The 25,964-nt window shown below is 40.4% G+C and overlaps 1 protein-coding gene across 5 annotated transcripts in view; it reads right to left on the bottom strand.

Moving 5' to 3' along the window:
- LOC139757756 (retinol dehydrogenase 12-like) overlaps positions 1-22,215 on the bottom strand; it is a 146,758-nt gene extending 124,543 nt beyond the window's left edge. For 3 of the 5 annotated variants that reach the window (XM_071678529.1, XM_071678528.1, XM_071678527.1), the window contains exons 1-5: positions 22,025-22,215; positions 21,363-21,513; positions 15,667-15,913; positions 7,364-7,479; positions 1,103-1,258 (exon numbers count right to left, since the gene is read on the bottom strand). In XM_071678529.1, coding sequence (XP_071534630.1) covers positions 1,103-1,258; positions 7,364-7,479; positions 15,667-15,773 — 379 coding nt within the window. In that variant the 5' untranslated portion in view covers positions 15,774-15,913; positions 21,363-21,513; positions 22,025-22,215. Of the gene's footprint in view, positions 1-1,102; positions 1,259-7,363; positions 7,480-15,666; positions 15,914-16,825; positions 17,036-21,362; positions 21,514-22,024 lie in introns of all 5 variants that reach the window. The other 2 variants (XM_071678526.1, XM_071678530.1) reach the window with 2 other exon arrangements.
- Between the last annotated feature and the right edge of the window lie 3,749 nt (positions 22,216-25,964).

Below are 25,964 nucleotides of genomic sequence, written 5' to 3' on the forward strand. Positions count from 1 at the left end.
AACGAAAGAATGGCCCAACCCACCCACATACACGTGCATATACATACACATCCAAACACGCAAATATACATACCTATATATCTCAATGTATACATATATATACACAGACATATACATATATACACATGTACATAATTCATACTGTCTGCCTTTATTCATTCCTATCGCCACCTCGCCACACATGGAATAACAACCCCCTCATGTGTGCATGGAAGCCCTAGGAAAAGACAACAAAGGCCCCATTCGTTTACATTCAGTCTCTAGCTGTCATGTAATAATGCACCGAAACCACAGCTCCCTTTCCACATCCAGGCCCCACAGAACTTTCCATGGTTTACCCCAGACGCTTCACATGCCCTGGTTCAATCCATTGACAGCACGTCGCCCCAGTATACACATCGTTCCAATTCATTCTATTCCTTGCACGCCTTTCACTCTCCTGCATGTTCAGGCCCCGACCACTCAAAATCTTTTTCACTCCATCTTTCCATCTCCAATTTGGTCTCCCACTTCTCCTTGTTCCCTCCACCTCTGACACATATGAAATTAAATATAAAAAATATATTCTCTGTGTGATCTAGATGGGGCAAATGGACATGAAAAGAATTACACATGGGAGTAGTTGTTTAAAATACTAACAAACAGATATGAAATCTTGGCATTCTTTACTGCAAGCAGGTAGATGACCTGTTAGTTGTGGTAGGAATCTGGAAATTATTTACAGAATGAAGATGAAAGATATGTGATGTGAAGACATCATTACAAAAAATCATGAGTGAAAGTCTTTCTAAGAGAGTATGATTGTGAAGGTGTTATACAAAGTAGGTGGGGAACATTTACGATACTATAGTTAGGATACAAAGAAAAACCTCTAGTTCGAAACAATTTGACAGATAATGTGAGTAAAAACCAAGGACAACAAGAATCAGAAAGGATGAGAGATTACTTGCAAGGTAATAGCAGATATATTTAACAAACTAAGGACAAGTGAAATATTTAAAAATTTACCGACCATGGTGAAATGAAAAAAAATACTCCTATAACAATAAAACTCCTAGCCACATACTTAAATAGGGAACTACACACACAAGATATTACTTACATTTAGCAAAGACCTCAACAAATAAGTGGACTGAGGAAAAATCTGTAAGGTCAAGATGAAGAAAGTATATAGCTTGGTTACCACTTATTCTACGTAATTTACTTGCTGCCTCTTCACCAGCCTTGCAATTACGACATCCCAAGTAAACAACCGCACCTGAAATTAGTTTGTATATGCAGTTATAGTCCTCAAGATGTAGCAAAACTAAACAAAATAAATCCATCAAAATCTATTTAAAATTAGAGGATTGTAGGAACAACACAACTTATACCCAACTAAAGCTTTTTCTATGCAACACTTCATTACTAAAATCTTTGTAATTCTGTGAAAATGACAAATCAGTGAATCTTCCCCTTCATTCTTACATTACTGGAAAAGATCATAAATTTCTAAAAAACCTTGCTGATGAGGGAAACAGCAATAAAGCATAATAAATAAATAATAAATAAAAAATAAACCAAGATTATGGAATAGTTATGACAGTCATAACAGTGAACAACCTGGAAGAAAGATTAATCAAATGTAATTTCACACCTGAAATCTGAGCAAAGTTTCATAATCAATTATCTAGTTTCACTGGAAGAGTAATCAAAAGATCTATCAGAAGTACAGCAAATTCTATTCAAAACAGTGACTTGGCTGAATCTCCAAAACAGAGTATCTGGATAAATACCAATGTGATTTTTTTGGGAAAGATAAAACATTTCTGGAGTTCTATGGCATTGTGATGGTTATAAATTTCCTTTTGATCGCAGGAAACTGAAAGCTATATATTTCAGGCACTGTTTGGAAACTATTAAACAACTTCAATTCATAATCCACTGATCATTACACAGATAAGTTGATTTGTAATAATTCACCCAATGTTAGTTCTCTGCATTGATCACATTCACAATGCAACATGAAGTGGTATCTCTTATCTTATCTATGGCTCCTTATGATACTTTTCTGGGTACTTTTACCCACACCTTGGTCTTTGCTGACATTTTATTTGCTCAGTCAGACCACTAGAAGCAATGGCTCTGAAGCCTAAGTGGCCTTCACCTCCCCAATGGTTTGACTTGTTCTTTAGGGATACAGTATTCCAGATTCTTTTCAAATTTCTCCATTGAACAATCCATAGTGTTTATTATACATAAAGGCAGTGTAATGCAACGCCTTCTTACTCATCTATGCACCTATATCTCTGAAGCACAATGCCCTGAGAACTCTCATTCAAGGAGGTGGCCAAAGCAAAAGAGTAACTACTTATCAATGTCCTTACATGCTTAGCTTGCATACACCATTCTATACACTCTTTCACTTTATTTCCCCATGTCACAGGTGGTCTTCCACTTGCACCAATCCCTTTAATCATACTGAATTTTTGCCTGACCTGAAAAAGGTTTTCACACACCAGTAATCTACATGGAAGAGTATCATATTCCCTGAAGAATGTCAATATGAATACAATGAGCTGATGTGGCACCCTGAAAGACATCACATAACACTGTCATAGCTGAAGGTCCCCCTTGACTTAACATAGAGGTAACTACATACACCCTTAGTAAAGCATGAGGTGTAAATGAGAGACTGAATGCTTATGCATGCATGCAAATATTGGATTTCTAGATCTATAGGTAGAATTCATAAGAGATAAAGGATTATTCGACAGCGAGGGCATTCAACTTAATGATAAAGGGGCAGAACTCTTAGCTGTGCGAACCAAAGATCAAATTGCCTTATAAGCACCAGGGAAATTCTTTTACGAAAGATCATATTGCCTTATAACACTGAGGAAAATTTTTTGTTGAAGCCTGGTAGAGGTTAGTGTGTTGCTTACATTAGATGAGTAGTTGAGGTTAGGCTGGATCATATCAATTATCACAGGAGGGAGGTCAGATTGAATCTCCTCCCCACCCTATCTGACAGTGATGTCAGGGATGCAGGTCATGGGGGGCTAGTCACACAGTCTAAAAAAAAAGCTGGTCAATGAATGTCATCAATCTTGTACAAAAATTACACAAAGAATTAAATGAACTTCATATGAATATAAAAGCAATCAGAAGCAAAAATAGATGAACTGTATTGTTTGGTAAAAGTGAACATATTAATAGTAGCAGTCTCCTGAAACAGGAGTTGTGGGAGTATGTGAGAGAATGTAAGAAAGTAAATTCTCGATTAATATGGGTAAAACTGAAAGTTGATGGAGAGAGAGGGGTGATTATTGGTGCATATGCACCTGGGCATGAGAAGAAAGATCATGAGAGGCAAGTGTTTTGGGAGCAGCTGAATGAGTGTGTTAGTGGTTTTGATGCACGAGACCGGGTTATAGTGATGTGTGATTTGAATGCAAAGGTGAGTAATGTGGCAGTTGAGGGAATAATTGGTATACATGGGGTGTTCAGTGTTGTAAATGGAAATGGTGAAGAGCTTGTAGATTTATGTGCTGAAAAAGGACTGGTGATTGGGGATACCTGGTTTAAAAAGCGAGATATACATAAGTATACGTATGTAAGTAGGAGAGATGGCCAGAGAGCGTTATCGGATTACGTGTTAATTGACAGGAGTGCGAAAGAGAGACTTTTGGATGTTAATGTGCTGAGAGGTGCAACGGGAGGGATGTCTGATCATTATCTTGTGGAGGCTAAGGTGAAGATTTGTATGGGTTTTCAGAAAAGAAGAGTGAATGTTGGGGTGAAGAGGGTGGTGAGAGTAAGTGAGCTTGGGAAGGAGACTTGTGTGAGGAAGTACCAGGAGAGACTGAGTACAGAATGGAAAAAGGTGAGAACAATGGAAGTAAGGGGAGTGGGGGAGGAATGGGATGTATTTAGGGAATCAGTGATGGATTGTGCAAAAGATGCTTGTGGCGTGAGAAGAGTGGGAGGTAGGTTGATTAGAAAGGGTAGTGAGTGGTGGGATGAAGAAGTAAGATTATTAGTGAAAGAGAAGAGAGAGGCATTTGGACGATTTTTGCAGGGAAAAAATGCAACTGAGTGGGAGATGTATAAAAGAAAGAGACAGGAGGTCAAGAGAAAGGTGCAAGAGGTGAAAAAGACGGCAAATGAGAGTTGGGGTGAGAGAGTATCATTAAATTTTAGGGAGAATAAAAAGATGTTCTGGAAGGAGGTAAATAAAGTGCGTAAGACTAGGGAGCAAATGGGAACTTCAGTGAAGGGCGCAAATGGGGAGGTGATAGCAAGTAGTGGTGATGTGAGAAGGAGATGGAGTGAGTATTTTGAAGGTTTGTTGAATGTGTTTGATGATAGAGTGGCAGATATAGGGTGTTTTGGTCGAGGTGGTGTGCAAAGTGAGAGGGTTAGGGAAAATGATTTGGTAAACAGAGAAGAGGTAGTAAAAGCTTTGCGGAAGATGAAAGCCGGCAAGGCAGCAGGTTTGGATGGTATTGCAGTGGAATTTATTAAAAAAGGGGGTGACTGTATTATTGACTGGTTGGTAAGGTTATTTAATGTATGTATGACTCATGATGTATGACTCATGGTGAGGTGCCTGAGGATTGGCGGAATGCGTGCATAGTGCCATTGTACAAAGGCAAAGGGGATATGAGTGAGTGCTCAAATTACAGAGGTATAAGTTTGTTGAGTATTCCTGGTAAATTATATGGGAGGGTATTGATTGAGAGGGTGAAGGCATGTACAGAGCATCAGATTGGGGAAGAGCAGTGTGGTTTCAGAAGTGGTAGAGAATGTGTGGTTCAGGTGTTTGCTTTGAAGAATGTATGTGAGAAATACTTGGAAAAGCAAATGGATTTGTATGTAGCATTTATGGATCTGGAGAAGGCATATGATAGAGTTGATAGAGATGCTCTGTGTAAGGTATTAAGAATATATGGTGTGGGAGGCAAGTTGTTAGAAGCAGTGAAAAGTTTTTATCGAGGATGTAAGGCATGTGTACGTGTAGGAAGAGAGGAAAGTGATTGGTTCTCAGTGAGTGTAGGTTTGTGGCAGGGGTGTGTGATGTCTCCATGGTTGTTTAATTTGTTTATGGATGGGGTTGTTAGGGAGGTGAATGCAAGAGTTTTGGAAAGAGGGGCAAGTATGAAGTCTGTTGTGGATGAGAGAGCTTGGGAAGTGAGTCAGTTGTTGTTCGCTGATGATACAGCGCTGGTGGCTGATTCATGTGAGAAACTGCAGAAGCTGGTGACTGAGTTTGGTAAAGTGTGTGAAAGAAGAAAGTTAAGAGTAAATGTGAATAAGAGCAAGGTTATTAGGTACAGTAGGGTTGAGGGTCCAGTCAATTGGGAGGTACGTCTGAATGGAGAAAAACTGGAGGAAGTAAAGTGTTTTAGATATCTGGGAATGGATCTAGCAGCGGATGGAACCATGGAAGCGGAAGTGAATCATAGGGTGGGGGAGGGGGCGAAAATCCCAGGGGCCTTGAAGAATGTGTGGAAGTCGAGAACATTATCTCGGAAAGCAAAAATGGGTATGTTTGAAGGAATAGTGGTTCCAACAATGTTGTATGGTTGCAAGGCATGGGCTATGGATAGAGTTGTGCGCAGGAGGATGGATGTGCTGGAAATGAGATGTTTGATGACAATGTGTGGTGTGAGGTGGTTTGATCGAGTAAGTAACGTAAGGGTAAGAGAGATGTGTGGAAATAAAAAGAGCATGGTTGAGAGAGCAGAAGAGGGTGTTTTGAAATGGTTTGGGCACATGGAGAGAATGAGTGAGGAAAGATTGACCAAGAGGATATATGTGTCGGAGGTGGAGGGAACGAGGAGAAGTGGGAGACCAAATTGGAGGTGGAAAGATGGAGTGAAAAAGATTTTGTGTGATCGGGGCTTGAACATGCAGGAGGGTGAAAGGAGGGCAAGCAATAGAGTGAATTGGATCGATGTGGTATACCAGGGTTGACGTGCTGTCAGTGGATTGAATCAGGGCATGTGAAGCGTCTGGGGTAAACCATGGAAAGCTGTGTAGGTATGTATATTTGCGTGTGTGGACGTATGTATATACATGTGTATGGGGGTGGGTTGGGCCATTTCTTTCGTCTGTTTCCTTGTGCTACCTCGCAAACGCGGGAGACAGCGACAAAGCAAAAAAAAAAAAAAAAAATAATATCATTGGTTTCACAAAACATCTATGTACATGAAAAACAACGATCTGATTAACGAGTACAATCACACCAGAACACAACATATTTGTATGGGACAGAGACTGTCAAGAAGGCAGAACTGCATTAAAAAATAAAAAACTAAAATCCAAATCCAGCCTGGCCTTTTCAAAAAGGTAACAGTTCTCTATAATATTCAGTGAAGGTAAGATCATCAAATCTTAGAGCTTTGAAGTTTTTACACAGCTTTTCCAGATATGATGTTCATTTCTGTTTGATATTTGGGGTTTTCTTTTTCCTGTAATTCTTCACTTCATCATAAGAGTCGTTTGAACTTTTCCTCACTGGATTACTTGATATATGTTTGTTTGTGCAGTAGTTTCTCTGTGCTTTTACTATCTCTATACTTAATCTTGGACCAACTGCAAACAATGTTTTGAAACTTTGTGTCTTTGTCACTTGAGAGAACTTGAAACAACAAAGGTGCAACCACAGGTCCATGGGAAACATTTTGCTTTGGAAGCACATGAAATTTACAAGACTGATCTGCTAAGAGGCAAACATTTCTATGTAATTTCTGTTTCATGAATTTTGTGAGCTACTGAGTGAAATCATGGTAACATTCATCATAGGATTCAGTAAAGTCTATGTATATCATATCAGCATTTTTCTCTGTCATCTGGTGCCTCCACAATTCTACTGCTCTTGTCAAATGATATAAAAAAAGCAAGATCATCCCATCCTGAAACAGTTCTACCCTAGATTATGTGGACCACTTGACTTATAAAGTCAGTCACCTTGCATTTTAGTTTTCTTAAAAATCTAACATCATTTGATGAAATTTTACTTTTCTGCATTCTTATACTCCCTCCTCTGTGTACCCTCAAAGTTCACTGATGAATCTTCCATCTGATGCAAAGCTGTGATGTACATACTGTACATCAGAGCCAAACTTATACACTAAGCAGATTTTTTGATGAATATTTCAAGCATTGCTGCCAGATCTCAAATATTTTCAAAGGTAAAAAAAAAGCCTATGGTGAAATGTTTTGACAGAAATTCACTGTCAGCCATTCTGCTCTATATGTGATGACATGGTAGTTATCAGGCAGACTGGTAAATCACCAGTAAAAAAATAAAACTTTTCAAAATATTAAATTAAAAATATATGAATTCTTAATAAATACATATAATGGCAGCATTTACCTTTCTTAGCCAGATCCAGAGCTGTAAAGAAGCCAATACCACTACTAGACCCAGTGATGATGACCACCTTGTCCTGCACTCGGTTATAGCAATGGCAAGTCACAGGAGTTATCAAACTGTCAAAATTGTTTCAATAGAATACAAATTATAAGCAACTTCTAACTTACATGGCGTTAAGTGGCCACTTTCTGGCTAAATACAATATCATACACAGGGAAAAATTGAACTACAATAATATCAAATCAAAGGTAATAATATGAAAACAAATAAATTCCTATTGAAATTATGGGCCATTCTTTCATCTGCTTCCTTGCGCTACCTCGCAAACACAGGAGACAGCGACAAATTGGAGATGGAAGGATGGAGTGAAAAAGATTTTGAGCGATCGGGGCCTGAACATGCAGGAGGGTGAGAGGCGTTCAAGGAATAGACTGAATTGGAACGATGTGGCATACTGGAGTCAACATGCTGTCAATGGATTGAACCAGGGCATGTGAAGCACCTGGGGTAAACCATGGAAAGTCTTGTGGGGCCTGGATGTGGAAAGGAAGCTGTAGTTTCGGTGCATTACACATGACAGCTAGAGACTGAGTGTGAATGAATGTGGCCTTTGTTGTCTTTTCCTAGCGCTACCTCCCGCATGCAGAGGGGGAGAGGGGTGTCATTTCATGTGTGGCGGGGTGGCGACAGGAATGGATGAGGGCAGCAAGAATGAATATGTACATGTGTATATATGCATATAATTGTGTATATGTATGCATACGTTTAAATATATAGGTATGTATATGTGCGTATGTGGGCATGTATGTATATACATGTGTATGTGGGTGGGCTGAGCCATTCTTTCGTCTGTTTCCTAGCGCTACCTCGCTAACACGGGAGACAGCGACAAAGCAAAATAAATAAAATAAATGAATATATACATATATATATTCTGCGTGTCGTAGAAGGCGACTAAAAGGGGAGGGAAAGGGGGGCTAGAAATCCTCCCCTCTCGCTTTTTTTTTCTTTTTTTTCTAATTTTCCAAAAGATGGAACATAGAAGGGGGCCAGGTGAGGATATTCCCTCAAAGGTCCAGTCCTATGTTCTTAACGCTACCTCGCTAACATGGAAAATGACGAATAGTTTGAAAGGAAAAATATATATATATCTTTCTTTCTTTTAAACTATTCGCCATTTCCCGCATTAGCGAGGTAGCGTTAAGAACAGAGGACTGGGCCTTTTTTGGAATATCCTCACCTGGCCCCCTCTGTCCCTTCTTTTGGAAAATTAAAAAAAAAATGAGAGGGGAGGATTTCCAGCCAGCCGCTCTCTCCCCTTTTAGTCGCCTTCTACGACACGCAGGGAGTACGTGGGAAGTATTCTTAATCCCCTATCCCCAGGATATATATATATATATATTCTGTTTCCCATTTTAGAAAGTTAATACAAGTGAGTCAGTTGTTGTTCGCCGATGATACAGCGCTGGTGGCTGATTCATGTGAGAAACTGCAGAAGCTGGTGACTGAGCTTGGAAAAGTGTGTGGAAGAAGAAAGTTAAGAGTAAATGTGAATAAGAGCAAGGTTATTAGGTACAGTAGGGTTGAGGGTCAAGTCAATTGGGAGGTGAGTTTGAATGGAGAAAAACTGGAGGAAGTGAAGTGTTTTAGATATCTGGGAGTGGATCTGGCAGCGGATGGAACCATGGAAGCGGAGGTAGATCATAGGGTGGGGGAGGGGGCGAAAATCCTGGGGGCCTTGAAGAATGTGTGGAAGTCGAGAACATTATCTCGGAAAGCAAAAATGGGTATGTTTGAAGGAATAGTGGTTCCAACAATGTTGTATGGTTGCGAGGCGTGGGCTATGGATAGAGTTGTGCGCAGGAGGATGGATGTGCTGGAAATGAGATGTTTGAGGACAATGTGTGGTGTGAGGTGGTTTGATCGAGTGAGCAACGTAAGGGTAAGAGAGATGTGTGGAAATAAAAAGAGCGTGGTTGAGAGAGCAGAAGAGGGTGTTTTGAAGTGGTTTGGGCATATGGAGAGGATGAGTGAGGAAAGATTGACCAAGAGGATATATGTGTCGGAGGTGGAGGGAACAAGGAGAAGAGGGAGACCAAATTGGAGGTGGAAAGATGGAGTGAAAAGGATTTTGTGTGATCGGGGCCTGAACATGCAGGAGGGTGAAAGGAGGGCAAGGAATAGAGTGAATTGGAGCGATGTGGTATACCGGGGTTGACGTGCTGTCAGTGGATTGAATCAAGGCATGTGAAGCGTCTGGGGTAAACCATGGAAAGCTGTGTAGGTATGTATATTTGCGTGTGTGGGCGTATGTATATACATGTGTATGGGGGGGGTTGGGCCATTTCTTTCGTCTGTTTCCTTGCGCTACCTCGCAAACGCGGGAGACAGCGACAAAGTATAATAAAAAAAAAAATAATATATATATATATATATATATATATATATATATATATATATATATATATATATATATATATATATATATCCCTGGGGATAGGGGAGAAAGAATACTTCTCACGTAATCCCTGCGTGTCGTAGAAGGCGACTAAAAGGGAAGGAAGCGGGGGGCTGGAAATCCTCCCCTCTCTTTTTTTAATTTTCCAAAAGAAAGAACAGAGAAGGGGGCCAGGTGAGGATATTCCCTCAAAGGCTCAGTCCTCTGTTCTTAACGCTACCTCGCTGACGCGGGAAATGGCGAATAGTATGAAAAAAAAAAAAAAAAAAATATATATATATCTTTTTTTTTTTTTTTTTTTTTTGCTTTGTCGCTGTCTCCCGCGTTTGCGAGGTAGCGCAAGGAAACAGACAAAAGAAATGGCCCAACCCACCCCCATACACATGTATATACATACGTCCACACACGCAAAATATACATACCTACACAGCTTTCCATGGTTTTACCCAGACGCTTCACATGCCCTGATTCAATCCACTGACAGCACGTCAACCCCGGTATACCACATCGATCCAATTCACTCTATTCCTTGCCCTCCTTTCACCCTCCTGCATGTTCAGGCCCCAACCACACAAAATCTTTTTCACTCCATCTTTCCACCTCTAATTTGGTCTCCCACTTCTCCTCGCTCCCTCCACCTCCGACACATATATCCTCTTGGTCAATCTTTCCTCACTCATTCTCTCCATGTGCCCAAACCACTTCAAAACACCCTCTTCTGCTCTCTCAACCATGCTCTTTTTATTTCCACGCATCTCTCTTACCCTTAGGTTACTTACTCGATCAAACCACCTCACACCACAAATTGTCCTCAAACATCTCATTTCCAGCACATCCATCCTCCTGCACACAACTCTATCCATAGCCCACGCCTCGCAACCATACAACATTGTTGGAACCACTATTCCTTCAAACATACCCATTTTTGCTTTCCGAGATAATGTTCTCGACTTCCACACATTCTTCGAGGCTCCCAGAATTTTCGCCCCCTCCCCCACCCTATGATCCACTTCCGCTTCCATGGTTCCATCCGCTGCCAGATCCACTCCCAGATATCTAAAACACTTCACCTCCTCCAGTTTTTCTCCATTCAAACTTACCTCCCAATTGACTGGACCCTCAACCCTACTGTACCTAATAACCTTGTTCTTATTCACATTTACTCTTAACTTTCTTCTTTCACACACTTTACCAAACTCAGTCACCAGCTTCTGCAGTTTCTCACATGAATCAGCCACCAGCGCTGTATCATCAGCGAACAACAACTGACTCACTTCCCAAGCTCTCTCATCCACAACAGACTTCATACTTGCCCCTCTTTCCAAAACTCTTGCATTCACCTCCCTAACAACCCCATCCATAAACAAATTAAACAACCATGGAGACATCACACACCCCTGCCACAAACCTACATTCACTAAGAACCAATCACTTTCCTCTCTTCCTACACGTACACATGCCTTACATCCTCGATAAAAACTTTTCACTGCTTCTAACAACTTGCCTCCCACACCATATATTCTTAATACCTTACACAGAGCATCTCTATCAACTCTATCATATGCCTTCTCCAGATCCATAAATGCTACATACAAATCCATTTGCTTTTCTAAGTATTTCTCACATACATTCTTCAAAGCAAACACCTGATCCACACATTCTCTACCACTTCTGAAACCACACTGCTCTTCCCCAATCTGATGCTCTGTACATGCCTTCACCCTCTCAATCAATACCCTCCCATATAATTTACCAGGAATACTCAACAAACTTAAACCTCTCTAATTTGAGCACTCACTCTTATCCCCTTTGCCTTTGTACAATGGCACTATGCACGCATTCCGCCAATCCTCAGGCACCTCACCATGAGTCATACATACATTAAATAACCTTACCAACCAGTCAATAATACAGTCACCCCCTTTTTTAATAAATTCCACTGCAATACCATCCAAACCTGCTGCCTTGCCGGCTTTCATCTTCCGCAAAGCTTTTACTACCTCTTCTCTGTTTACCAAATCATTTTCCCTAACCCTCTCACTTTGCACACCACCTCGACCAAAACACCCTATATCTGCCACTCTATCATCAAACACATTCAACAAACCTTCAAAATACTCACTCCATCTCCTTCTCACATCACCACTACTTGTTATCACCTCCCCATTTGCGCCCTTCACTGAAGTTCCCATTTGCTCCCTTGTCTTACGCACTTTATTTACCTCCTTCCAGAACATCTTTTTATTCTCCCTAAAATTTAATGATACTCTTTCACCCCAACTCTCATTTGCCCTCTTTTTCACCTCTTGCACCTTTCTCTTGACCTCCTGTCTCTTTCTTTTATACATCTCCCACTCAATTGCATTTTTTCCCTGCAAAAAATCGTCCAAATGCCTCTCTCTTCTCTTTCACTAATAATCTTACTTCTTCATCCCACCACTCACTACTCTTTCTAATCAACCCACCTCCCACTCTTCTCATGCCACAAGCATCTTTTGCGCAATCCATCACTGATTCCCTAAATACATCCCATTCCTCCCCCACTCCCCTTACTTCCATTGTTCTCACCTTTTTCCATTCTGTACTCAGTCTCTCCTGGTACTTCCTCACACAAGTCTCCTTCCCAAGCTCACTTACTCTCACCACCCTCTTCACCCCAACATTCACGCTTCTTTTCTGAAAACCCACACAAATCTTCACCTTAGCCTCCACAAGATGATGATCAGACATCCCTCCAGTTGCACCTCTCAGCACATTAACATCCAAAAGTCTCTCTTTCGTGCGCCTGTCAATTAACACGTAATCCAATAACGCTCTCCGGCTATCTCTCCTACTTACATACGTATACTTATGTATATCTCGCTTTTTAAACCAGGTAATCCCAATCACCAGACCTTTTTCAGCACATAAATCTACAAGCTCTTCACCATTTCCATTTACAACACTGAACACCCCATGTATACCAATTATTCCCTCAACTGCCACATTACTCACCTTTGCATTCAAATCACCCATCACTATAACCCGGTCTCGTGCATCAAAACCACTAACACACTCATTCAGCTGCTCCCAAAACACTTGCCTCACATGATCTTTCTTCTCATGCCCAGGTGCATATGCACCAATAATCACACATCTCTCTCCATCAACTTTCAGTTTTACCCATATTAATCGAGAATTTACTTTCTTACATTCTATCACATACTCCCACAACTCCTGTTTCAGGAGTACTGCTACTCCTTCCCTTGCTCTTGTCCTCTCACTAACCCCTGACTTTACCCCCAAGACATTCCCAAACCACTCTTCCCCTTTACCCTTGAGCTTCGTTTCACTCAGAGCCAAAACATCCAGGTTCCTTTCCTCAAACATACTACCTATCTCTCCTTTTTTCACATCTTGGTTACATCCACACACATTTAGACACCCCAGTCTGAGCCTTCGAGGAGGATGAGCACTCCCCACGTGACTCCTTCTTCTGTTTCCCATTTTACAAAGTTAAAAAAATACAGGGTGGGGAGGATTTCTGGCCCCCTGCTTCCATCCCCTCTAGTCGCCTTCTACGACACGCGAGGAATGCGTGATAATAATAATAGTAATAATAAAATGAAAAATAAAATTAAGACTTAAGCCCCAATAAAAAGGTAATGATTGTTAGTAATAAAACAAAGACAATAAAAAGAACAATAATAATGATAACTATATTGATAAAATCATTATCACTTTCATCATTATTGTTATCATTATTATCATAACTGATATGATTACTATTTTCTTGTAGAAGGCAACTAAAAGGGGAGGGAGCAGGGGGCTGGAAATCCTCCCCTCTCTTTTTTTTTTTTTCCAAAAGAAGGGACAGAGAAGGGGGCCAGGTGAGGATATTCCCTCAAAGGCCCAGTCCTCTGTTCTTAACGCTACCTCACTGATGCGGGAAATGGCGAATAGTTTGAAAGAAAAAAAAAAGAAAATATATGTGTGTGTAGGTATGTATATTGCGTGTGTGGACGTATGTATATACATGTGTATGGGGGGGGTTGGGCCATTTCTTTCGTCTGTTTCCTTGCGCTACCTCGCAAACGCGGGAGACAGCGACAAAGTATAATAATAAAAAAAAATGTGTGTGTGTGTGTGTGTGTATGCAATTTTTTTCATACCTGGTTGCCATTTCCTGTGTTTGAACAAGGAACAGACAAAGAAAGGTTGCATCTGCTCACATCCATGCTCTGGTTGTCATGTGAAATGAACCAAAACCAGAACTCCCTATTCACAACCAAGCCATACAGGCACTTGTATGGTTCACTCTGAATGCTTTACATGCCCTGGTTCAGTCCACGGGCTGCATGTCCACCTGTGTGCCAAATTGTTCTAATTACCTTTATCCCATGCATGCCTTTCACCCTCATGCATGTTGAGCACCCAATCACTCAATATCTTCACTCCATCCTTCCAGTCTCTAATTTGGTCTCCCCATTCTCCTTGTTCCCTCCATTTCTACATTATATATCCTCTTCGTCAACCTTGCCTCACTCATCCTCTCCATAAGTTCAAACCATTTCAGCACACTCTCCTAACCATGTTCTTCTTAATACCCCATCTCTACCCTTTTTTCACTTACTCAAGCAAGCCACCTCACACCACATGCAATCCTCAAAGATTTCAATACCAACACATCAATCCTTCTTCACACATCCTCATCTATAGTCCATGCCTCATATCCATATAACATCATCAGGAGTACTATACTTTCAAACTCCCATATAACGACCTCTCTTTTCACACATTCTTCAATGCTTCCAGAACCTTTGCCTCCCCCATACCATAACACTTCTGCTTCCATGGTTCCATGTGCTTCCATGTCCACAAAGATGCAAAAAACTTATATTTTTCTAAATGTCCAGAACCTGGAATACTTGACTTGGCAGAGGTGATCTAGAATATACTCTCTCTTTTTCTATGGAAACCCAACTTTGCTTTCAATGATTTCACTTCAAACAATCTTTTCTAGGAAAGCATTATTCTGTTTATAGAGGAGGAGTCCTGCACATGAAAAATAACATTTAAAAACTAAAACAGATATACCTCAAATAGGGCTTGACAGAAAGACCAGTATATATACTCCATCAAATTTAGTTACCTGATCACTGCTTAAGAAATAAAATATCCCTAACAATGCTCACTACATCATCAGAAAAGATTTCACAGTATGGAAACAGCTAAGTAATATGATAAATAAGCACAGTCTCTACTAAGTACTAACAACTACTACTGTATATCATGAAAATAATTAAAGGAAAGAAGTTGCAACCCATACACTAATGCATGTCAAAAAATTGAAAACATTTTACAAAAATGAGGCATATGCTGATTAATATTAATCAGGAGAATTTGTTCTTGAAAGCATTCATTATATTTCTATCTCCAAAAGAAATTGCTTTGTCCAGAAATTACCCATATCATCATTCTCAAATCATCTGAATTACACATGATTATACAGAAACAGATTTGAAACAGAAAATGGACTGAGCATATGTAAACAAAAATCTGGAGGAATCAAAGAGTGCCCTAACTGCAGTAATTTCCCCGTCTTCTGTGGCTGTCTACAGATTTCATTATATTGACAAATTTGCTGAGGAGAAAGTGCATCATCAAAACAGCAATTCATTAGCATCAAAAAAAGAAAAACACAAGCAACTTTCATTTTTATCAGTTTCCATAATTTAACATAAAATTTCTTGTCAACTATAAAATTGTATTAATAAATTTGAAAGAGAATAGCAAGTTGGAGAGTAAGTCTGTTGAGAGATAACACCTCTACCAAAACACAGTCATTTCACACATTAAAACTCACTTCAACCATCGTTTCAGAAGTATAACCACAGCAGCAACTGTGCAGTAGAATGCAGACACCAAGCAAGACAGGATATTTGTAAGCATCCTGTACATCACCACTTCCATGTGTCAAGCCTTTCTGGCTTCTGCCTGAGTAACAGTTATGGAGTGGGCCTTAGCCCTGCACAATATCAGCAACCCAGACACTGTAGGCCTGCCTGATGCAGCTGTAGGGTCCTTAACTATTTGTGTGCAATGTTAGGACCCTGAGATGTGATGGAGTAAAAGAATGTCAGTACAGGTATTTGTTGTTCAACTTCAAGTATGTTCAGATGAAACCAACCTTCCATCAATGCTAGAACCCATTAAATTTTGCACAGAAATGTTAGATCTTTGACATACAAAAGGACATATCAATAACACTGTGCAAATTTTTTTTTACCTTTTGTTCCTGGGTAATATGCATTATCTTCTAATTGATCATGTCTAAAAAAGTATAGAAAATGGCTATCATTCCCTTGAAACTTTGCTTTTGTGATTAGGACAGTGATACTTTGAAATATACTGTTTTCAGAACACTCCAGATAGATTCAGTGCTGAGTAGCTGATATACAACTTTCTAGAAATTTCCAGTAATATATATAGTTGTGTGGATTGAACCAGGGCATGTGAAGCGTCTGGGGTGAACCATGGAAAAATCTGTGGGGCCTGGATTTGGAAAGGGAGCTGTGGTTTTGGTGCATTATTACATGACAGTTAGAGACTGAGAGTGAACGAATGTGGCTTTTGTTGTCTTTTCCTAGCGCTACCTTGTGCACATGCGGGGGGGAGGGGTTTGCTTTTTCATGTGTGATGGGGTGGTGATGGGAATGAATAAAGGCAGACAGTATGAATTATGTACATGTGTATATATGTATGTCTGTGTGTGTGTGTATATATATGTATACGTTGAGATGTATAGGTATGTATATTTGCGTGTGCAGACGTGTATGTATATACATGTGTATGTGGGTGGGTTGGGCTATTCTTTCGTCTGTTTCCTTGCGCTACCTCGCTAACACGCGAGACAGCGACAAAGCAAATAAAAAATAAATAAATATGTAATTGTATAAATATAAAGGCCTTAAGTCATCCAGTTCAATTTAGATGTAGCTACCTAAATGGATACATATACATACATTTTTCTGAGATGGCATCTAGAGGATGTAAGCATCCAGCAGATGCATTTTGCTGTGTCTGTGGCCAGTTTATAAAACGAGCGAAAAAGTACGTTGTGGCAACATCAGCTAAGATGTGGGAGGCCTTCAAGGCATATTTCGGCATGCCTGTCAGGGATCAAGACAAATTCTGGGCACCTCATTTCACTTTGGAGCACTGCACAAAAAACCCTGGAAGATATGACACACAAGTGTGGCTCGTTTAGATGGCATAATTTTTATAATCTTTTAGAGTTCTTAAAATGTACAATCTTTAAATCTTAATTTTGTTTTAAATTTTCAATGTTATTGAAAACATATCACATATGGAATATGCTGAGAGAATCTCTTAAACATTAGTCATGTGTGCAATAAATTCATAAACAAATATATGATTCTGTTTCATAATCACAATTCTATGTTGTTCTTTTGCAGGATGGTACAGAGGGGAAAAGAGAACCACAAACTTCACTATCCCAAGAATTTGGTGGGAATCCACTGAACACTCAGGCAATTGCTACTTCTGCATTGTGGACCCTTCCAAATGTCGGACTGACAAGACTGCATCTGCTATCATGTATCTGGACCTTCCACCATCTATTGCCCTGAGCTCCCCATATCCACTCCTTCAGAGAGAGAGAGCAGCCATCATCAGAACAGACCAGCAAGCCAAAGGGGGAAGAAGATGTTGTAGATCGAGATTACAATTTCAAAAGAGTTGTAGCTGAGAAGAGAAACCCATACTACCCCAATCAAAAAGACTTTAATAACTTGATCAGAGATCTTGGTCTCACAAAGCCCAATACAGAGGTATTGACATCTAGGCTCAAGCAGTGGAACTTGTTGGATGAAAGTGTGCAAATCACGGATCAGAGGAAGTGTCACCTAGGTATTTCCTGCTTCTTCACCCATCAAGATGGGCTGTTTCTGCCACAATGTAATCAGTCTGTTTGAGGCAATTGGAATCGCCTGTAACCCGAACGAGTGGTGGTGCCTCTTTATTGGTAGCTCATCCAGGAGCCTCAAAGCCGTTCTGTTCCATAACGGGAAAAAATACCTGTCTCTTCCTCTGGCTCACTTGTGCACCTCAAAGAATACAACAGTGTCAAGACCTTGCTAGACACATTGATGTATGATGTGTACAGATAGGAGGTCATGAAGACTTCAAAATGGTGGCATTCCTGATGGGCTGCCAAGGCAGTTTTATTAAGTTTCCCTGCTATCTTTGCCTTTGGGACAGCAGGGACACCAAGGTGCACTACCACAGGCAGGACTGGCCACAGTGGACTGAATTCTCTGTGGGGATGAATGACGTCAAGTGGAGCCACTGGTGGACCCCCCGAAGGTGTTGATGCCACCAATGCACATAAATTAGGCCTTATGAACAATTTTTCACAGCTCCAGACAAGGAGTCTGCAACCTTCAAGTACCTTCAAGATTTCTCCCCTCAGCTGTCTCCATCAAAGGTCAAAGCTGGTGTCTTTGTTGGACCACAGATAAAGAAAATTCTCGAGTGCAAGGAATTCCCTAAGAGGCTCACTAGGAAGGAGAAAGCAGCTTGGTACAGCTTTGTCACAGTGGTTGGGGGCTTCCTGGTCTATCACAAGGCCAAAAACTATATGGAGCTGGTTGAGATTATGGTAAAGAACTATGGCAAAATAGGCTGCAGCATGTCCCTCAAAGTCCATATCCTTGATGCTCATCTTGATAAATTCAAGAACACGGGAGCATATCCAGAGGAGCAAGCCAAGCGCTTCCACCAGAATACACTGGATTTTGAATGCTGCTACCACAGAACATATAATGAGAACATGATGGGAGATTATATTTGGGGTCTAATTTGTGTAAGTGATTTACAGTCCAATTGTAAGTCTCAAAAAACTACTCACTTTCAAATCTCTTGTGATCACTTTTGTTTAACAGTGTAAATACATGTCAATTTTGATGAATATGTTGTTTTTCTGTCTTTATGTGAATAAAAATGTGTAAATTTGCCTGTTCTCCAATTGGAAACAGGTAGATTTCAAAATATCACTGTCCTGGTCACAAAAGCAAAGTTTGAAGGGAATAATTCCCTTTTTCTCTACTACTTTTATGCATAATTGAGAAATAACACTTACTACTCACAAACAAAAATTGTTACAGTGTAAATGGTGTGGAGGTGACTGGTTTTGAGGTAATCAATCTGGAAATTCTACATATCTAAAATTATACTTTGACAAAATGAATATTCCAATGTTAAAATAGGTTTAGCAAAGGAAGTTGAGGGTGGTTTCATGTGAATGAAAAACAGCTTTGGACTTCTCTCAATATGAATTGGTACACTGTACCTGCCAATAACTTTTTTGAGGTCAATCACAACTTACTTGAGAAAGATACATATCTATATATCTATCTATATCTCTGGTGCATGTTCCCTCCAAGAATTCCCTGGAGGGGTGGCCATGGCAAAAGATTCTCCATTACTAGTGACCTCCAATTTCAAATACAATTAATGTAAGGTGCATCATCGTCAGTATGACAATTGGAGGTACTCATTAAATTTTGTGAAATTATAGCAGTAAACTTTAAGATTCCTAAGACTTGGGCTTCAAAATTCACATTATGACCAAACAGTTCCTATGACAAACCTTAATTTATTATTATTTTGTTATACTTTGTCGCTGTCTCCTGCGTTATCGAGGTAGTGCAAGGAAACAGACGAAAGAATGGCCCAACCCACCCACATACACATGTATATACATAAACGCCCACACACGCACATATACATACCTATGCATTTCAACGGATACATACATATACATATATACACATGTACATATTCATACATGCTGCCTTCATCCATTCCCGCTGCCACCTCGCCACACATGAAATGGCACCCCTCTCCCCCCACACATACGAGGTAGCACTAGGAAAAGACAACAAAGGCCACATTTGTTACCACTCAGTCTCTAGCTATCATGTGTAATGCAACAAAACCACAGGCCCCACAAAACTTTCCATGGTTTACCCCAGACGCTCCACATGCCCTGGTTCAATCCATTGATGGCACATGGACCTCGGTATACCACATCGTTCCAATTCACTCTATTCCTTGCACGCCTTTCACCCTCCTATATGTTCAGGCCCTGATCGCTCAAAATCTCTTCCACTCCATCCTTCCACCTCCAATTTGGTCTCCCACTTCTCCTCTTTCCCTCCACCTCTGACACATATATCCTCTTTGTCAATCTTTCCTCACTCATTCTCTCCATGTGATCAAACCATTTCAATACACCCTCTTCTGCTCTCTCAACCACATCATTTTTATTACCATACATCTCTCTTACCCTTTCATTACTTACTCGATGAAACCACCTTAATAAATGTCTAAAATATTTGACCTCATTTCAGGTGCTGACAACAGGTCCATATCATTTGTCTCTAGTTTCCATGGCTCCTGCTAAATTGTTCTTCCAAGCAGCATCATGAGAGTGCTTAGAGCTTCACTAAGTTTTGCTATATGGTAAAATGCATATCATTCCTTAGGTCTTCTTGCATTTTCTCTTCATCCTTCATCCTTATCATTCCATTTACCTTGTGTTACGTTCTCAACATATCATCAAACTTTCTCGTCTTTGCCTACTGTGCCCATCAACAGAGTAGGCGCAAGTGGGGCCATGGCAATGATGATACAAATCACTTTACCCCACCTAAAATAGAGTTGCTGTCCACCAGTGAAGTTGGTGCCTTCTATCAAGCACTTGCAAGTACGTGATGTGCTGGCATACCACATGAGCCTGCTTCAGTAGCAAGTTAGCTGTGGCAGGAAGAAATGCCTTTATTGTGCTCTCCACTTATGCCCTTGAATTTTTTTGTTTTCACCTTTTTGTACATCTACTGCTTACTATGGTTGGAAATGCTCATCTTATAAGTGACAAAATAGCTTCTATAGTTGCACTATACAAGGGCAAGAAGCCTTTTTAGGAAATTTCTAATATCAACAGTGTGAGTTTAAGATCAGTACAATGATGAGTTAAGAAATTTAATCACACGTGGAATCACTACAATGATGCATGGGAAATGCTTTAGGAAGGCCAAAAACCTCTCAAAATGTTCTCAAACAATCAAGCAGATGCAAATCCATGCTTGAGTGCAACAGAATTCTAAGAGAAAACTCTATAGACTGCTCAGTGATGTGTCAGTAAGGATAGTGCAGCACCACTTACATGTGGACCTTTTGTACCAGAGCTGCAGGCTGTGTCCCATGCGGCTCATAACCTGTAGGCACCAAAAGAAAAGAGTTGATTTTAACAATAATAAGCAGTGCAGCATATGGTTAAGTTCAGAACTGTCTTGTGGAGTGATGAGCCCACCTTTTCTGTGACAGATGGCCATGACAATTGTGTGTACAGCTGAATAGGCTGCAAGCACTGTAAAGTTCTCTGCTTCACTCATGGCATGAGACTGTTTCAGTTATTATGGCAGTGGGGACCTTGTAGAGTTGCCAACAAATGAAACTATGAACAGATACAGTTACCTCAAACTACTGTGTGACCATCTTCCAGATTCATTCAAAGAGTGCAAGGCCGAAGTGTTAATGCAGGATGGGGCTCCCTGCCACACTTCATTGGAGCGAGAAGTCGTTTCATGAGACTATTTCTTTTATTCCATTAACGATGATATGATACCTAAACGAAGGAGACTCATTACTTGCAGTGCTGCCACTTACTAATAAAGTCTAAAAACAGTAATCAATAATTATGTTGTAATAACAACATGAGTGGGCCGATATCCATGCTACCCTGTAACTTTTAATCCAATTATCAACAAAAGATGTGGATTTTCTACAATTCTTTAAATAGTTTCTCTTGATGAATCAAACCATCTTCGCCTATTTCGACAAATTACTCTAAAATTTATCACTTACAACTCTTAAGCAAAATCTGGGCCTCTCCAGTTACATTCTAAGATATGGGGATATAAACAAATTAAGGTGTTCAGGAATTCATCAAGGATTCATAGAACAGGCTCTAAACATACTGTAAATAGAACTATGGCATCCCATTACATCATAACTTTCCTATATAGTCTAATTTTCTATAGAACATATGGTGTATCATCACCCTATGTAAATCATTTTACAAACTCAGGATATATATATATATTCTAAAACTGTATACAGTCTACTGCTTCACACACCTCAGCACGTACTAAACCCTGCGAGCAGACATTTCCAGTCAGTATCTGGGAAACGCTCCGGATGTGTCGTAAAGACGACACTTCCATATTAAGTGACAACGAACTTCGAATACTTAAAAGGGGAGCATTTAAAGGGTTATAACACGTTACATTGTTATCTCTAGTCAGGGGGTTTGACGCAATTAATGTCGCCTTACATACCTTTAATAATTCATTTTTACTTCCTTACAAGAACTATTTCACCGACAAATTCTTCTTCAAGACATATGAAGTATTAAACATATAAGTTATGTAGAACAATTACAAATAACCCTAATAACGTATTATAATATCTTTTATAATGATGAAAGTTGTCACCATGAGTAGGATATACTGAATAAATCGTAAATATTATGGTTACATTTCACAGCATTTATACACTGCAAAATATTTCAGATATTTGCGGCATGCTGGAAGTAGATTACGTAAAGGGTTACCTTCATAATAAGATAAGCCTATTGAGAGATAAAATCACTGACTAATCGCAAATTAATCAAATTACGAAATTACGAACAACTATAAATTCTCGATGAACTCATGTAAACAAACTACTCGGTAACCATCGCCTTTTGTCAGTTAACATCATAATAAAGAATTAAATGTTCTGTCGCATATATATATATATATATATATATATATATATATATATATATATATTTTTTTTTTTTTTTTTTGCTTTGTCGCTGTCTCCCGCGTTTGCGAGGTAGCGCAAGGAAACAGACGAAAGAAATGGCCCAACCCACCCCCATACACATGTATATACATACGTCCACACACGCAAATATACATACCTACACAGCTTTCCATGGTTTACCCCAGACGCTTCACATGCCTTGATTCAATCCAGTGACAGCACATCAACCCCGGTATACCACATCGATCCAATTCACTCTATTCCTTGCCCTCCTTTCACCCTCCTGCATGTTAAGGCCCCGATCACACAAAATCTTTTTCACTCCATCTTTCCACCTCCAATTTGGTCTCCCTCTTCTCCTCGTTCCCTCCACCTCCGACACATATATCCTCTTGGTCAATCTTTCCTCACTCATTCTCTCCATGTGCCCAAACCATTTCAAAACACCCTCTTCTGCTCTCTCAACCACGCTCTTTTTATTTCCACACATCTCTCTTACCCATACGTTACTTACTCGATCAAACCACCTCACACCACACATTGTCCTCAAACATCTCATTTCCAGCACATCCATCCTCCTGTGCACAGCTCTATCCATAGCCCACGCCTCGCAACCATACAACATTGTTGGAACCACTATTCCTTCAAACATACCCATTTTTGCTTTCCGAGATAATGTTCTCGACTTCCACACATTCTTCAAGGCTCCCAGGATTTTCGCCCCCTCCCCCACCCTATGATTCACTTCCACTTCCATGGTTCCATCCGCTGCCAGATCCACTCCCAGATATCTAAAACACAGTTTTTCTCCGTTCAAACTTACCTCCCAATTGACTTGACCCTCAACCCTACTGTACCTAATAACCTTGCTCTTATACATATTTACTCGTAACTTTCTTCTTTCACACACTTTACCAAACTCAGTCACCAGCTTCTGCAGTTTCTCACATGAATCAGTCACCAGCGCTATATCGTCAGCGAACAACAACTGACTCGCTTCCCAAGCTCTCTCATCCACAACAGACTTCATACTTGCCCCTCTTTCCAAAACTCTTGCATTCACCTCCCTAACAACCTCATCCATAAATAAATTAAACAACCATGGAGACATCACACACCCCTGCCACAAACCTACATTCACTGAGAACCAATCACTTTCCTCTCTTCCTACACGTACACATGCCTTACATCCTCGATAAAAACTTTTCACTGCTTCTAACAACTTGCCTCCCACACCATATATTCTTAATACCTTCCACAGAGCATCTCTATCAACTCTATCATATGCCTTCTCCAGATCCATAAATGCTACATACAAATCCATTTGCTTTTCTAAGTATTTCTCACATACATTCTTTAAAGCAAACACCTGATCCACACATCCTCTACCACTTCTGAAACCACACTGCTCTTCCCCAATCTGATGCTCTGTACATGCCTTCACCCTCTCAATCAATACCCTCCCATATAATTTACCAGGAATACTCAACAAACTTATACCTCTCTAATTTGAGCATCACTCTTATCCCCTTTGCCTTTGTACAATGGCACTATGCACGCATTCCGCCAATCCTCAGGCACCTCACCATGAGTCATACATACATTAAATAACCTTACCAACCAATCAACAATACAGTCAACCCTTTTTTTAATAGATTCCACTGCAATACCATCCAAACCTGCTGCCTTGCCGGCTTTCATCTTCCACAAAGCTTTCACTACCTCTTCTCTGTTTACCAAATCATTTTCCCTAACCCTCTCACTTTGCACACCACCTCGACCAAAACACCCTATATCTGCCACTCTATCATCAAACACATTCAACAAACCTTCAAAATACTCACTCCATCTCCTTCTCACATCACCACTACTTGTTATCACCTCCCCATTAGCGCCCTTCACTGAAGTTCCCATTTGCTCCCTTGTCTTACGCACTTTATTTACCTCCTTCCAGAACATCTTTTTATTCTCCCTAAAATTTAATGATACTCTCTCACCCCAACTCTCATTTGCCCTCTTTTTCACCTCTCACACCTTTCTCTTGACCTCCTGTCTCTTTCTTTTATACATCTCCCACTCAATTGCATTTTTCCCTGCAAAAATCGTCCAAATGGCTCTCTCTTCTCTTTCACTAATAATCTTACTTCTTCATCCCACCACTCACTACCCTTTCTAATCAACCCACCTCCCACGCTTCTCATGCCACAAGCATCTTTTGCGCACTCCATCATTGATTCCCTAAATACATCCCATTCCTCCCCCACTCCCCTTACTTCCATTTTTCTCACCTTTTTCCATTCTGTACTCAGTCTCTCCTGGTACTTCCTCACATGTCTCCTTCCCAAGCTCACTTCCTCTCACCACCCTCTTCACCCCAACATTCACTCTTCGTTTCTGAAAACCCATACAAATCTTCACCTTAGCCTCCACAAGATAATGATCAGACATCCCTCCAGTTGCACCTCTCAGCACATTAACATCCAAAAGTCTCTCTTTCGCGCGCCTGTCAATTAACATGTAATCCAATAACGCTCTCTGGCCATCTCTCCTACTTACATACGTATACTTATGTATATCTCGCTTTTTAAACCAGGTATTCCCAATCACCAGTCCTTTTTCAGCACATAAATCTACATGCTCTTCACCATTTCCATTTACAACACTGAACACTCCATACATACCAATTATTCCCTCAACTGCCACATTACTCACCTTTGCATTCAAATCACCCATCACTATAACTCGGTCTTGTGCATCAAAACCACTAACACACTCATTCAGCTGCTCCCAAAACACTTGCCTCTCATGATCTTTCTTCTCATGCCCAGGTGCATATCACCAATAATCACCCATCTCTCTCCATCAACTTTCAGTTTTACTCATATTAATCGAGGATTTACTTTATTACATTCTATCACATACTCCCACAACTCCTGTTTCAGGAGTACTGCTACTCCTTCCCTTACTCTTGTCCTCTCACTAACCCCTGACTTTACTCCTAAGACATTCCCAAACCACTCTTCCCCTTTACCCTTGAGCTTCGTTTCACTCAGAGCCAAAACATCCAGGTTCCTTTCCTCAAACATACTACCTATCTCTCCTTTTTTCACATCTTGGTTACATCCACACACATTTAGATACCCCAATCTGAGTCTACGAGGAGGATGAGCACTCCCCGCATGAGTCCTTCTGTTTCCCATTTTTAGAAAGTTAAAATACAAGAAGGGGAGGATTTCTGGCCCCCCACTCCCGTTCCCTCTAGTCGCC

This window comes from Panulirus ornatus, chromosome 28 (assembly GCF_036320965.1).
Source record: "Panulirus ornatus isolate Po-2019 chromosome 28, ASM3632096v1, whole genome shotgun sequence".
In the NCBI taxonomy this organism is placed as follows: Eukaryota; Metazoa; Arthropoda; class Malacostraca; order Decapoda; family Palinuridae; genus Panulirus; species Panulirus ornatus.